Below are 15,289 nucleotides of genomic sequence, written 5' to 3' on the forward strand. Positions count from 1 at the left end.
CAGAAAAATTAAGCAAGAGCTATGCTAATTTTAATAAATATTTTAGTGGTACGAAGGCTGACTCTGAGGGATATTACGATTGATGTGGGATTGCTCTACCCAAATTATAGTGGATTGCGAAGAAATTGCATGTGGATGTTTGATTTCTTTCATCAGCATCCGACTCTCCTGAGAACCGTCCCCCTGGGACTATGAGAACCGTTGCTAACTGCTGGTTTGAGATGCTCATACTTACACTTCCCCTTCTAGAGCACAGCTTCTTGACCTGAGTGCCATGCTGTACTTATGACATTCTCCGCTTGTGCCCTTGCTGTGCCCGAGACTGCAGAGTGTCTGCGGTTCACTCTCAACTCCTTCAAGCTCCTCTTGAAGGTGTAGTCACAGTGACATTTGAGGACAAGTGGGAGATTCCTTATGTCTTTAGGTTTTTACACCCAAATTTGTTTTCATGCACCTTGCTTTATGTCTATCGAGAGGTTGTTTTAGATTTAATACTTTAAGTAAGCACACGGGTGTGATCATGGAGACTGCTTGCTTTACATAGACATGTAAAGATGTAGAAGGAAACAACTTGTTCAGGGTCAGGCAGGATGGAGGTGCAAAAGGTAAAGCAGGAATATATAGGCGGGGGCACTTGTCGGTTGGTCAAGGCAGGAGAGGGAAAACCTTGGGGAGAAGCCTGGGGTGCCACAGACTCTAAGGGCTGTGTGGGGGGTTGTAGAAAAGCTTGGTGTCAGAGAGATTAAATCAGCAGATCCACCAGGAATCTGAAGCCTCCGTTAGGACTATATTTGTTTTTAAAAGATGAAGCCCTTTGGGCTTCTTTCTTCCTTTAATACCCTTTTCTTAACAAGGGGAGTTAACCACAATACTGGAGTATTTCAGCTTCTGTGGGGAGCCAGCATTGCTTTGACTCTGTCAAAGAGTCAGGATGGACACACAGGGTCCCTACAGGATCCAGAGATTCATATTTGCCTCAGAATGCTTTGTAATGGGTTAATGTTTTTTGATAACCCCTTGGTCTATGGGCTTTGCTTCTCAGCACCTCATCCCTTGGTTGGAATGGAAACAGCTCCTTAGATAGAATGCATCCTGTTGTCTGAAGTCCTGGCTGCCTTTTGCTCTATTCATCTGCTCTGTGGCCACAGTGATGAAATACAAGGTGGTTCTTTCTCTCTGTGGCAACACAGGAAGCTGCTCTGTTACTGCCTGAGAAGAATTGGGCATCTTCAAGGCACTGAGCATGTAGATGTTTCTGGAAGTTTCTATCAGCTTATTGTCTTATAATCCATACACTTTTCTTTAGTTAGTGTATCTCCTGTTGGCCCTGCCTCTGGCTGCTCGGTGCTTTGACAGTGTATCTCCACTTGACAGGACTGGGCTGTTAAACAAACAGACTTTGTAGAACTCCCACCTTAGCCAGCAGAGAGTTTAGTTGTTGATGGAGAACCAGCACCAGCTGGTTTTGAAGGATGGCGTTAGGGGCATGGTCTTCACTTCCCTCAGGGAGACGGGAACCATTGGAATACCATTGTCTGCTATCCTGAGCCGTTTCATAGATCAGGGTTTTCTAAATATGGAATTTCAAAATACTCCCGTTTCTTCCAGTTCTCTTAGCGTCCTAGTCTGTGTCATTTGGATGGTTCAGATGGAGGGTAGCTGTTATCCCGTGGCCGTGGCTCCACCAGTGTGGTGGAATTCCTTGTGAAATGGAACAGTTCAGAATGTGCTTAGATCAGCAGTGGAAAATGCCTTATGGATGTTTCTGTTCGACCATAAAATTCCAGTGAATATCTTAGATACAGGTGACTACACAAAGAGACTGTGTCAAGCTCAGCACTTATTAAGTTATGGGCGATTCTGAGGCCCTCTCTTTATTACATTTAAGACTGGCTTTGGGAATAGAGCGTAAGAAGCCCTTAAGGGCCACTGAACGTAAGTTCTGAATGAGGGTGCTTTTGCCTCATGCTTTTGAAGATGATCTCTTTACATGCATGAAAACAGAAACACACACAGTAAAACATCAAAACCTCTAACAGAAAAACTGTCCAGGGGCTTAGGTTCTGTAATCCAGTCAGTCAGGCTTAGATCTCTACTCAGAACTGTTTTCTTCCTAGTTTTGCTTATGAGAGTTCCTTGAATATTTTAGTGAATACATGTCTGGATAGTAACAATGAGAAGAGGCAAATTTGCTTGCACGAGCTGTGTTTGAATCAAGACAAGTTTGTAAATTCAAGAACTACAGCAACACTTATTACCTTGGTGTCCCAGTCAGTGGTTATAACAGGACATTAGATGCCACTTTTTAGATGACAGGGACCCATCTGTCTAGCTGTAGATTGTCACAACATCAAATACTTCCCTTAAAAAATGAAGGATATGATTGCCTAGCATTTTCCCGCATCCTCTATTTCTCCAGGATCACTCTAATTTTGAAGATGGATGTTAACCAATTTAACCTTTGAAACAGCCTTGTTTGGCAGGTAGTCACGTGATTCCAATTATGCATACAAGGAAGGCTAGGCAGAGAGGCCCAGTGTGTGGCCCAATGAGACACAAAAATGCTAGAGCAGGGATCAGCCTATGACATGGATCCCCAAGGATGGCACCCCAACCTGTGCAGTGTGCACTTAGCCCTTCTATCACAGGCACACAGCTAGGAATTTACAACCCTGACAGCTCTCGAGTCCCAAAGGGTGGCAATGTGTCTATGAGATACTGTTGTGAAGTCAGTGCCTCCTCCGGCAGATTGGCACAGCCTTTAACTCTGCACAACCTCTTTACATTTGAACTTTGCTAGTTTACTTGGGCCTCTGCCTTGACCTTAGGGAGCCACGCATCTAACCTTCTCCTCAGGCCCCTCCTCACTATCTATCCCTCATAGCTCATGACACTCTGCTCCTGAGCGGCAGATGCTCAGTCTTGGTCCTGCCCTTCTTCCTCGTGTACTCTGCTTTAAATTCTCACCTGTTGGGGACATCTACCTCCTACCGTGATCATCTTAGATGTCATTCACCATCTCTGATTGCCAGATAACCATTTCTGTGAAGCTGTCCTTAGTCACCAACTCACTTTGCCCAGTTTTGGGGTAAAGGAGCGCCAATCTCTTTGACTCCCATTCCCCTCACTGTCTTTTCAGCTTTTCCCCACTGCGGGCCATCTCGCTGTGTCTACAGTGTACTCATATCTGCATCCCCAGCTCTCTCTCTTTATACCTGTCTGTCTATCAACTCGTGCTTCTAGGTGAAACAGAACTAGAATTCAAGCCAGTCGGTGCTACATTTGAAATTTTCCAAAATCTAACCTAACATTTTTTTTTCAAGACCATTTGTTGAAAATAAAAACTCTTGAAGCTCTTCTAATTGTCTCATCCACTCTCCCCCTCTGTGGATGTTTGTTTACACTCAAAACATTTTGCTCATTCTATGATACTCAATACCATTGTCCTCTTTCCGTTGTATCTTCCCCCAGAGTGACCCACAGGGCCCTACTCTCCTGGCTATTCTATTATCCAAAGCCTCTCCATTTAGCACTTGGTGTTTAATTACCATTGCAGTACAGCACTGAGGGAACATGAACTGAGTCTGGCTGGTGGATCTTTGGGACGGAAACTGATGTATGCCAGCTAGATCTCCATCAGTGTTTTCCTCCCTAAGCACCGGAGGAACTAGCGATTCCTCATTACCTTCCCAGTCCCGGGAAGCAACACTGTACTTCAGTTCCTTGAGTGTGATTGTTTCCGATGGTTCATGTAACTGATGTCATGTGACCTCCATCCTCCGTGAGTGGTATCTTTACATTCTCATGAGGGAAAGGATTTCCTTCTCAGAACTACTGTCACGTAGACCACAGGCCCTTTCTGGTCATCCACTGACAGAGTAGTTCATCTCCCAACCTTGACTGAGGCAATCAGTTTCCTCTTGAAATACTAATATCAGTTCATTTGCATAAATACTAGGGGTAGAAATGATAAATCCCTTTTCATGCTTGTGTGTGTATATGAGTGTGTGTGAGTGTGTGTTAATACCCTTCATATTGATTCCATTGCATTCCCCCTGACACAGGGTGAGGTTCTTATTTCCCCAATTTCTTGACATGTGTTGCCTCTTCAGGTGTTCTGATGTATCCGCCCTATTAGGTCTGAGGTGGCACATCTGTGCAGTTAAGTCAGTCCACGGCAGTGACATGCACGTGTTTTACACATCTGCACTTTACACATCCCCACTTCTTTGGAGAGGTGGTTCCCTGAGTCCTTAGTCATCTTTTATTAAGACAGAAACATTTTGCGGTGTGGCTATTTCAGGAATCAACCTGCGGTCATGTGTAGGGTTTGCCACCATCTCTCGCTCTCCCGACTGCCCATCCCATCATAGTGTGGAAGCTCTTCGCTTTGGTGTCACCTCACTTATCTCGTTGTGGTCTTGTCACCCGTGTTTTCAGTGTCACCAAGGGCACTGCTGTCAGGAAGACAGCCTTCTGCATCTGGTCTAGGGGACTTAGAGTTTCAGGTCTTGTGTTGAGGGGCTCACCTACTGCGTGCTGACTTCTGAGCACAGAGTGAGATGCCAGCCATCCTCTTTATTTTTTTGCCATGTGATAATCGGTTTTCCCAACACCACTTTCTGAATAGTTTATTCTTTCCAATTGTATAAGGGTCAGTTGACTATCCTGTGCATTTATTTCTGAGTTTTCTGCTCTGCTCTGTTATGGATATGTCTGGAAATACAGTGTTGGAGCTCTGGTTTCCATACAGTTTGAACTCAGGAAGAGTAGTGATTCCAGCTTTCTTCCCCAACATTCATTTGTCTCATTTGGGGACTTTGTGTTTGGTTTCTAAGTGGGTGCTTAAATTGTGTTCTTTTCTGTTTATTGGTTATTCTTATTTATGTGCATGTGTGTGAGCTTGTGTGAGTGTATGCACACTACATGCACGCAGGAGTGTGTGGAGATCAGAAGAGGGCATCAGATCCCCTGGAACCGGAGTTACAGACATTTGTGAGCCTCCATGTGGGTGCTGGGAGTGGAACCTGGGTCCTCTGCAAGACGAGTCAGTGCTCTTAACTGATGAGCCTTCTCTCCAGTCCTCTGCGTTCTTTTCTGTTCCTATAAGAAAAACATCCTAAGGGTTTGGAAAGAGACTGTGTCCACTGTAGATTGCTGTGGACTGTCTGAACCTGGTAGCAATATTGGGCATTCCAATACTCAACCTCAAATGAGTTTTTGGTCTTTATTTTATTGATGATTTTGACTTTTCAGGGCACAAGTCCTCCCCTCCTTGATTAGGTTCATCTTCCCCACCTTTTAAAACTGTACACTGTCACATGCAAAGCCATGTCACGTGTTACACACAAAGCCTTTCTCTGTCAAAGTCATGCTCACTGAAAACAGTAGAAACAAATGCTCTTGAGTCCAGCAGTTCACGTGCCTGGTCCTTTCCCTCAGGGAGCAAATGCTCTGGTCACATATGCGCTCATCAGTGGAGCTGACGACAGCTTCCGGATTGATCCCGAGTCTGGAGATCTCATAGCCACCAAGAGGCTGGACAGAGAGCACAGGTCCAAGTACTCATTGCTGGTTCGAGCAGATGACGGCCTTCAGTCCTCCGACATGAGGATCAATATCACCATCAGCGACGTGAACGACCACACCCCCAAGTTCTCCAGGCCCGTGTACTCTTTTGACATCCTGGAAGATACAACTCCTGGTAGGTGACATGCTCTGAGAGGCGTTTTGCAGGAACCACCTTTAACAGTGTGGATAAACTCATCTGGTTGCTTTAAGTAGTGGGTAGTGTTTAGTACATGTTTACCTCTGGTTACAAAATATATGCATCCCATTTTGTGACCTTTTACCTAACATCTTTTGTGTAATCCCCAAGAAAATTCCTAATAAGTTAGAGCAGATGAGGCGAGGTAAGTATGTGATTAATAACAGCAGGCATTTCTGTTTCTGAATGTCTTCTGCCTAGCTTCACAGCAGCCAGCTCCGTTCTCTTTCTGTTTTAAAAATGGGTACAACCAAAAAGAGTGTGAGAACGGCTGTCAATAGTCGTTCCAGTCCACGCTGGCGATGTGACCAGTAGACGTAGTTCATTTCTCCTGGCATCCTTTTCCTGTGTAAAATGGAAAAGATAATTGTTAGGATCATCAAAATGCTAATTACGAAGATAAATGTGAAGCTGGGTGTGATGGCTCACACCTGCAAACCTAGCACTCAGGAAGTGAGGCAGGGAGAAGGTTGGGAAGCCAGCCTTGACTACATTGTGCTGCTGTCTTCAAAAATCAAAATTCAGCTAGGCATGGTGGTACATACCTTTAATCCCATCACTTCAGAAGCAGGGGCAAAGACAAAGGCAGAGACACAGGCATAGGCAGAGGGAGGCAAAAGCAGGGGTAGCCTCTGAATGTGAGGCTAACCAGGTCTAAGAGAGAATCCTATCCTGAAGGACAGCTGGGGCTACACAGAAAATTGGATAGAAGTCACTCCCTGGTAATCCCTCTCCCTGACAGTTCCCCCTTCACTTCCTAAGATGATATGTATAGTCCTTAATGAATTTCTCAGCAGATTTATTTCCTGTGTTAATTATAGCAGTGACCAGTGGCTCCATAGGCTGCCAGCTCCAGAACACACACATGATCATGATGTTGTTTGGAATCTCAGTCCCCCACATTAGCTATGGGCTCCAATAATTATCCTTTGACTTATGGATACATGCAAAACTTGGTAGCAATGGGTGGAAACAATGTCAGAAATAAGATTACCTCTCTGATAACCCTATTGCTACAGCCTGAGTTTCATGGGGTTTCTGCCATGGTCCCTGAGTTGTGGTTTAAGGAGATGGGCGTGTCAGTCTAGAAGTCAGCGGAATACCAAACTCCCTGTCTTACGGCAGCCATGTATTTAAAATACTTGTCTATAAAACCACATTCTTGGTCAGTCTAAACCTTTAGAAATAACGCAATACCCCTTGTTCCACACTTTTAGAAATAACGCAATACCCCTTGTTCCACACTTTTAGAAATAACGCAATACCCCTTGTTCCACACTTTTAAAAATAATGCAATGCCCCTGTTCCACTAACTTTAGGCATGCTTTGACATTCCCGCAGGGTCTCTGGTGGCAGCAATTTTAGCAACAGATGACGACTCTGGCGTGAACGGGGAAATCACGTATGTGGTAGACGAAGATGACGGGGATGGTGTGTTCTTCCTGAACCCGGTGACTGGTGTCTTCAACTTGACCCGAGCCCTGGATTATGAGACGCAGCAGTATTACATCCTGACGGTCCGTGCTGAGGATGGTGGGGGACAGTTCAGCACCATCAGAGCTTACTTCAACATCCTTGATGTCAACGACAATCCCCCTGTCTTCAGCATGAGCGCCTACAGCACGTCCCTAATGGAAAATCTGCCTCTCGGATCCACTGTCCTTGTGTTTAATGTCAGTGACGCAGATGACGGTATGTCGTTTCTGTCGTGTCCTTACAAATTCCACTAAAATACAGGGTGTATCTGAATGAGTCCAATGCTAATATCATCTTATTAACTGTTTTATTTATTCATATTTGTTCATGAATGATAATCTATAAATATACATCTAAAGGTAGCTATTTGAGTTTTAGCTGGAGGATTTTAAAAAAACATCAAGCAGCTGGAGAGATGGCTCAGTGGTTAAGAGCACTGCCTGCTCTTCCAGAGGTCCTGAGTTCAATTCCCAGCAACCACATGATGGCTCACAACCATCTGTAATGAGATCTGGTGCCCTCTTCTGACCTGCAGACAGAATACCAAGAATACTGTACACATAATAAATAAATAAATCTTAAAAAAAGAGTATTTCTTTAAAAAAATCAAGCAATTTGTAATATTATTTTTCATAACTATCACATGATTGATTATAAGTTTATGTAATCAATAAATTGTATCTTTAGGTTTTTGCCCTAAATGTTTTAGCAGCATATCAGTTCAGTAACTTAGTGGTCAGAGATTGTGTTAGATAAATAGATAGACTTGTGTGTATGTGTGCATGTGAATTTATTACTCAAACTTTTAAATTTAAGTTTTACAATTATTGATTTGTTTCGTGTGTGTCTGGATGTGTGGATGCATGTGGCGTGGTGTACATGTGTGTGGGGGTCAGAAGACAGCTTGCAGAAGTTGGGTCTCTTCTTCTTCTGTGGGTGGGGGACTAGCGAGGGTCACCAGTCCTCCCAGGAAGCAGTGTTCTGAACTTGTCAAATATCACTAACGGGGAATGGAGGACAGAAGGACACGGAGGCTCAGGGCTCAGGCTGCAATCACTCGGCCTTGGGAGAGGTAAGACTTCTCCAGTGACTTGGCTGCTTTGCTTTTCTGGTCTTCAGTTTAAACCCTAATATCTTGTCTCTGGGTTTTTACTATTCCTGCTACACAGCTTACCCTGTTCAGCCATCCTGCCGGCCCATATGTTGCTTGGACTCGAAAGAGTAAAATTGCAAAGTAAAAAGAGCAAAAAAAAATATCTTAAAGAAAAATATTTTCAAGTGAATAACTAAATTATGTATTATTAGATTAAAAGTCTAATTATACTTTGGCAAGGATTTGTGCTTTCATTGACTGGAAAGTCTTGTTTATCTTACAGTATATCATGAAGTTAAGCATTTTAAAAGAGATTCTTTTCCTTTGCGTGGATGTGTTGTTGCACAAGTATGCAAGTATTGCATATGTGGGCGTTGTACAATGTGAAAGTGTTGCATGTGTGCGTGTTACACAAGTGTGCGAATGTCACACAAGTGGGTGTTACACAAGTGTGCAAATGTTACACAAGTGGGTGTTACACAAGCGTGCAAGTGTCCCCAGAGGCACTGGATCCAGCAGGCATTTGTGGGCTGTCTGAGATGGGAGCTAGAATCTGGAGTCAAGTCCTTACAAAGCTTACATCACTTTTATTTATTCTACCCGTACAAGAACATGAATATGGAGTATTTGCTACATCATGGACACATTCTTGAGTGAAGTTTTCTTGTGGCTATGTTCAGCGTATATGTGTGCATGTGTGCATGCGTTTGTGTGCTTGCGGGTCTATGTGTGTTTGTGAACATGGAGGACAGCGCTTAACCTCTGGCGTTAGTCTGCAGGTGCTGTGCACCTTGTTTTGTGAAACAGAATCTCTCACTGGCTTAAAACTTGACTTGTCTGTCTGGCCGTGGATTCCCAGATTCCATCTGTCTCTGGGTGCCCAGCATGGGACATAGAAGTGTGTACCACCATGCCAGCCACGTTTATGTTAGTTCTGTGGATCAAACACAGAGCTTCAGGCTTGCAAGGCAAGCAGCTTACTGCCAGAGTCATACCCACAATCTTGGGGTCAGCTTTCCATGCTGAACAATTTTCTGCCTGGCGCCTACATGGGTTATGGTCTATTGAGACCCAATATATCCTCTGGAATAAATTTGATTTACCCTCAAAACATTAAATAGAAAGAAATATGAAAACAGCGAAAAGATACTGGTGTAATTTTTCAAAAGGTTTCAAAATGACTCCTGCCCTTGCAGTCACAAATCATTCCCCCCTCTTTCTTTAAGGGTGTTTCCCCTGTTTAATTGTGCTGGTTAGAACTGTGAGGGTTTCGAGCCCCTTTTAGCCATTGTTCAGCCTGAATGCTTTTATCGGAGTCATTTCCTGGACCTTGACTTAAAATAGAGGACAGAGTTCCTACTCCTTCTGGAGTCGGAGGCTGGCGATAAGGGAGACTTTGTTTGTAAGAACCCAGCACACTCACAGGGAGCGCTTCCTGTGTGTCTGTGAGCGTTGTTCGGGGGCACTCAATTGAGCAGGTTCCACTTGGCCCCTGCTCAGAAAGTTCGCAAGCGGGAACACTGCCATCTTCGACAGAAATAATTGTTCTAGGAGAAGGACTTCAGCAATTTGTGTCGCCTGTGTGCACAGTCAGCATTTAAACTTTAACCCTTTCAGTTACATAATCTCTTCAATAAGGCACAAGCCACAGTTCTATTAATATCAATGTGTCTATGACTATAGTTGGCAAGTTTTATATGGGACAGAGGTTATAGCTTAAAATATTATGACAGTATGTCAAATTACAGTTGTCTTACCCTTCTGGGGACCCACACACCTGAGGTATCGTGGTCATTAGCAGGTGTTCAGAGAGTGACACAAATGTCACCTTTTCGGGATGATTGCGCCCACTTATCTTCGGTGCATGACTGAACGAGGTCCCAACTGCGTAGTCTAGTTTCCCGATGACCTTGTTCAAAGTGCTCTGTGAAGATGCGTGGTAGCCCTGTCCGTACTGTGTGTCTTTGCCAAGTATCAGGCAAGCAAATATTAGCCCCTCACATATAGAAAACAAAATTTATAGATGGTGGCTGAGTGCACACATTCATATTCCAGCTAAGTTTATGGTTTCAAAATGTGTTTCATTACTTATATCTTATGTAGTTACCTAAGAATCTACAGTTCTTAGGAATAAAATACACAGCAAATGCCAATATTGTATGTCTACAATCAAATATGCACATATACTCATCCATACTAATGCATAGCTCCCCACAGCACAGACACACGTACACACCTTTGGCAGCTGCACGGCACTCACACCAACCAAATTCTCAAGAATATTCTTGGAACCACATGACTTCCAGCAGGCTAAACTTAAATGCTTGGAAACACAACCCATAACCAGTGTAGTTATCTGCTGGATTGTAAAAGCCCCCAAATACAAATCTGGCATTTTACTCAAAACCAAGACAAAGTATGTATTTGCCTTCTCACTGGTCAGACACTTGATGCAAAGAGCAGGGGGAAATGGTGAGATCTTTGCAAATTTCCTGACAGGTCCAGTGTTGAGGTGGCTCTGAGACCCTCTGGGGCCATGTGCATTTCCTAGTAGAGACTTGAAGGCCTAGGTTACTTGATGAATTAGACTCCTTGGAGGGAAACAGCCCTTCTTAAAGTGCAGCTTGGTGTTTTCCACTGTCCAGTTCTGATTCCAGTTCTGAGATAAGGCCTGTTCTCACCTTACACTATCCGGTGCAAGAGCAGTTATTATTGGTTTTAAAGATTATAGTAATATCTGGTTATTTTAAACTGCATTCCTTAATTTATTTGTGATTATAAATTGAATATAAATGCTTTTATTCTCAGTGATACTTAAAGGTTCACATTTATTAGCTCCCTGGCTGCTGGCTGACCCTTCCTGTCAACCAATCCCTTTATAGATGGGACCTTTCTGCTCTCTGTGAGGCTGTGAGCCTCTGACCTGCTCTGTTTCCTCTCCACAGTTTTAAAACTTACTTGAATGAACACCCATTAGGAACAAGAATTCTCAGATCCTTGCTGTAAAGGCTTCTGATCCAGCTTATTTGTAGGGTTCTCATAGATCTCCACGACTTGATCTTGACTGGAAACCATTCTGTATGTCTATACAGAACTAAGTTTTTCATGGCGGTTCTTTGGTATTGTTTTGACTCCTGTGTTTTTGTGACTGTGGATCTCAAGAACAAGGATTCCATATTTGATTCTGGCTTTTGTGTTAGGAAATCCTAAAAATGTACTTATAAAAATGCACTTTATGTAAAAAGCACCCTTTACATATTCAGTCACAGATCATACCAGGTGGAACCTTCCCAAACCTGGAGAGATGTAAGACATGCTAAAGCATTCAGCAGACCTGTCTGGTCTGCATTTTCCATCCTTCCTTTCCTGCAGGTGGGTTGATGTGTGGCATCTGAGTTTCAGTTGTTTGTATTTTGCTTGTCGTTCAGGCTCCTAAGCTTATCACCTCTGCTCCATTCATCTGAAGGAGTCTGCAGCAAACCCCACAGATGAATGGTTACACAGTACAGTCTATGTCTCCAGAGACCTGTGCGTCAAAGTTCACCCAAGAAATGTTAGATCGGTACCTCAGTGCTGACGTCGCCGTCTAAATGTGGTTCCTTGTTTGGCACATGTGGAAAGGATGCTAAAGAGAGACCCTCGGGGCACAGGGACAGAGTAACAGGACCACACTGGAGGAGAAGGGATTGTTTTACTTCAGTAATTTGCCTGGAAGGGAACCAGAGAGCAAAAAAAAAAAAAGTGAAAGCAAATGGATACTCAAAGGTTTGCACATCACTGAGGAGAATCTTTCACAAGAGCTAGGCAGGAGGCTCTTGGCAAAGAGTAGACATTGTTTCTGGTAGGGAGGACCCAGGGTGCTGAAGATCTGGAATTTCCCTCAGATGAGATGGGAGAGCCTAGGTGGCATTGTGAGATGGTCGGGACAATACTGCAATTTCTGAGGCAGAAATCCCATGGCTCTCTATTTTTGATGCATATCCAGAGCCTCCCTTTCAATGAGTTATTAAAACATAATGGCTGATACGTTCTCCTCACCTCCTTCGCTACGATCATTTCGGCAACATTGTAAAATGAGTATATAGTTTTAAAATGGACAAGTGTTATATATCAAGAACAAAAATGATGGTATCTAAACATGGGCCAGCGACAGCAGGAACCTTCTGCCCAAAGTCTTTCATCTATGATTTTACTGCTAACAGTTCCTTTAAGGAATACTCTTTCAAATGTCTGAATGTACATAAACCTTGAGAGGGGTCATTTTCTTAAAGGACGTTGCTTGGCCAGATGCTTCGAAGGAATTAAAAAGTATTTATTAGTTCTGACAAGAAATGTAAAAGGAGACTTTAAGCATCCATGACTAATGTCCAACATCAGAACATTTTATTTACCCTTCTCTGAAAACCGGTGTCGCCCTCAATAAATTACCGAAGTTACGAATGTTTAGCTAATGATATAGAAAGTGGCGGTTGTAGTGCTGGGCCCCAGGGAGTTACATGATAGAAACAGAGAAATGTTTAGAAGGATATCTGCTCTCTGGAACCTTTTCCTCCTCTTCACTTTGGTAATTTAGCATTTCAACATCGCTGTAAGCAACACACCCCGTATAGATCACTTGTACACCAGGTTGTAAATGTCTTTCAGATCAAAAGCTCCAAGGAAAAGAGTCATGCATGCAGCAGTATTTGTGAAGTGTATTTAGCTATAGCTAAATCATTCACACTCACTTTGAGGGGTTCATGTGGAATCACTCAGAAAATCTTTTATGGTGGTTAACGCGTCAGAAACATTCTTGTATGTGTCAGAATCTTTGGTGTGGCTTAGGCTACAACCATCACCTGTTCAATAAGCTTAACTTTGCCTCTCTCACTTCTAGGTGTCAACGCTCAGCTATCATACAGCATCGCTTCAGGTGACAGCCTTGGGCAGTTCGCAGTGGATAAGCATGGAGTCCTCAAAACCCTCAAGGCTTTGGACCGGGAAAGCCAGTCCTTCTACAACCTGGTCATTCAGGTCCATGACTCGCCCCAGCCTCCTGCCTCCAGGTTCACAAGCACAGCCCAAGTCTCCATCATCTTGTTGGATGTCAATGATAACCCACCCATGTTTCTTTCCCCCAAGTTGATGTACGTTCCAGAAAACACCCCTATAGATACTGTTGTCTTCAAGGCTCAAGCGACAGATCCAGACAGTGGCCCCAACAGCTACATTGAGTACACTCTCCTGAATCCTTTGGGTAACAAGTTCAGCATCGGGACCATCGATGGTGAGGTCCGTCTCACTGGAGAGCTGGACAGAGAGGAAGTTTCCAATTACAGCCTGACATTGGTAGCCACAGACAAAGGGCAGCCACCCCTGTCCTCCTCTACAGAAGTTGTGGTTATGGTCCTGGACATCAACGATAACAACCCAGTTTTTGCTCAGTCTGTGTACAGGGTGCAGATTAAGGAGAACACCCTCACCGGCACAGACATAACCCAGGTATCTGCAGCAGACGGTGACGAAGGCACCAACGGGCAGGTGCGCTACAGCATTGTGGCTGGAAACACACATCAGGAGTTCAGGATTGACTCCGTGACGGGGGCCATCACCGTGGCTAAGTCTTTGGACAGAGAGACGACCCCTGCTTACACTTTAACCGTTCAGGCTACGGATCGGGGCAGTAGCCCCAGAACAGATGCTTGCACGGTCTCCATCACTCTACTTGACATGAATGATTTTGTCCCTGTATTTGAGCTGTCTCCGTATTCCGTGAATGTCCCTGAGAATTTAGGGACCCTGCCCAGAACCATTCTCCAGGTCAGTATGTTTAAACACAACTTATATTGTCATTTGACAGCAAAGCAAAGAGCTTTCTTCTTGGACTGTGTTCAGGACCTCCTCCATCTTCTCCCTGTCAGGGGGAGATAGACGGAGAAGATCTTCAAAACCAATGCTTGTGAGCATTGTACCTGAGATTTCGTAATCTCCTTTTTGTATACTCATTTTACCCCCATATGTTTATTTGAGGAGCATTTTTAAATTGTGTTTTACTATGAGAATAATATTCATACCTAAGATGATCTCAAAATTTGGAAAAGTTAGTTCAAAACATTGTTTTATCTTCCTTCTTTACAAGAAAAATCGTAATGTACAATTCATGGGAAACATTCCTCAAATCCTACTCATTGACTTTATGAACATATATATGTATATGTATATGTATATGTATATATATAGTACATACTATAATTCACAACTTTAATTTAAAAATCTTTAAACTTTAGTTTACACGTATGAATGGTTAACACTCGCACATGTATGCACATGTTGTATGTGTGCCACATGTATGCTTAGTGCTCAAGCAGGTCAGAAGAGGGCATTGGATCCCTTAAAATTAGAGTTACTGATGGCTGTGAGAAGCCGTGTGGGTGCTGGGAACAGAACCTGGGCCCTTCGTAAGAGCAGCAAATGCTCCCGACCACTGAGCCGGCTCTCCAGTCCTCTATTGTGGAAGCACAGCCTTGCAGCACTGTGATCCTCTGAGTTATCCTGCAGTGGTTCACTTGTTTCACATGATTCATGGCAGCTATGCGACTCCTCTCCCCCTAGGTGGTAGCAAGAGATGATGATCAAGGACCGAACAGCCAGCTCTCCTATGTTCTGCTTGGTGGAAATGAAGACAACGCGTTTGCCCTCACGGCCAGTGGAGAGCTTCTGGTGACCCAGAGTCTGGACCGGGAAGCAAGGGATCACTTCGTCCTAGTTGTCACAGCTACGGATTCAGGTGTGTACTGACTAGTTTGCTCGGCTGTGAGTCCGAGCCTCAGGAGCAAATGGATTTAGCTTTATTTGTAACCGAATCCCATTTATTGAAATTTCCTAATGCTTGCAATAGTTCCTAAATACACTGAATATAGCTAATGAGATTTTAGTGTGGAATGGTGGGAGAATCTCCACATCACCAGAGAGGG

The 15,289-nt window shown here is 43.8% G+C and overlaps 1 protein-coding gene across 1 annotated transcript in view; it reads left to right on the forward strand.

Moving 5' to 3' along the window:
• Positions 1 to 15,289, forward strand: part of Fat4 (FAT atypical cadherin 4) — a 133,302-nt gene that overhangs the window by 57,854 nt on the left and 60,159 nt on the right. The window contains exons 3-6 of the mRNA XM_075951076.1: positions 5,443 to 5,704; positions 7,109 to 7,459; positions 13,213 to 14,135; positions 14,928 to 15,102. Coding sequence (XP_075807191.1) covers positions 5,443 to 5,704; positions 7,109 to 7,459; positions 13,213 to 14,135; positions 14,928 to 15,102 — 1,711 coding nt within the window. The remainder of the gene's footprint in view (positions 1 to 5,442; positions 5,705 to 7,108; positions 7,460 to 13,212; positions 14,136 to 14,927; positions 15,103 to 15,289) is intronic.

Source organism: Microtus pennsylvanicus, chromosome 16 (assembly GCF_037038515.1).
Source record: "Microtus pennsylvanicus isolate mMicPen1 chromosome 16, mMicPen1.hap1, whole genome shotgun sequence".
In the NCBI taxonomy this organism is placed as follows: domain Eukaryota; kingdom Metazoa; phylum Chordata; class Mammalia; order Rodentia; family Cricetidae; genus Microtus; species Microtus pennsylvanicus.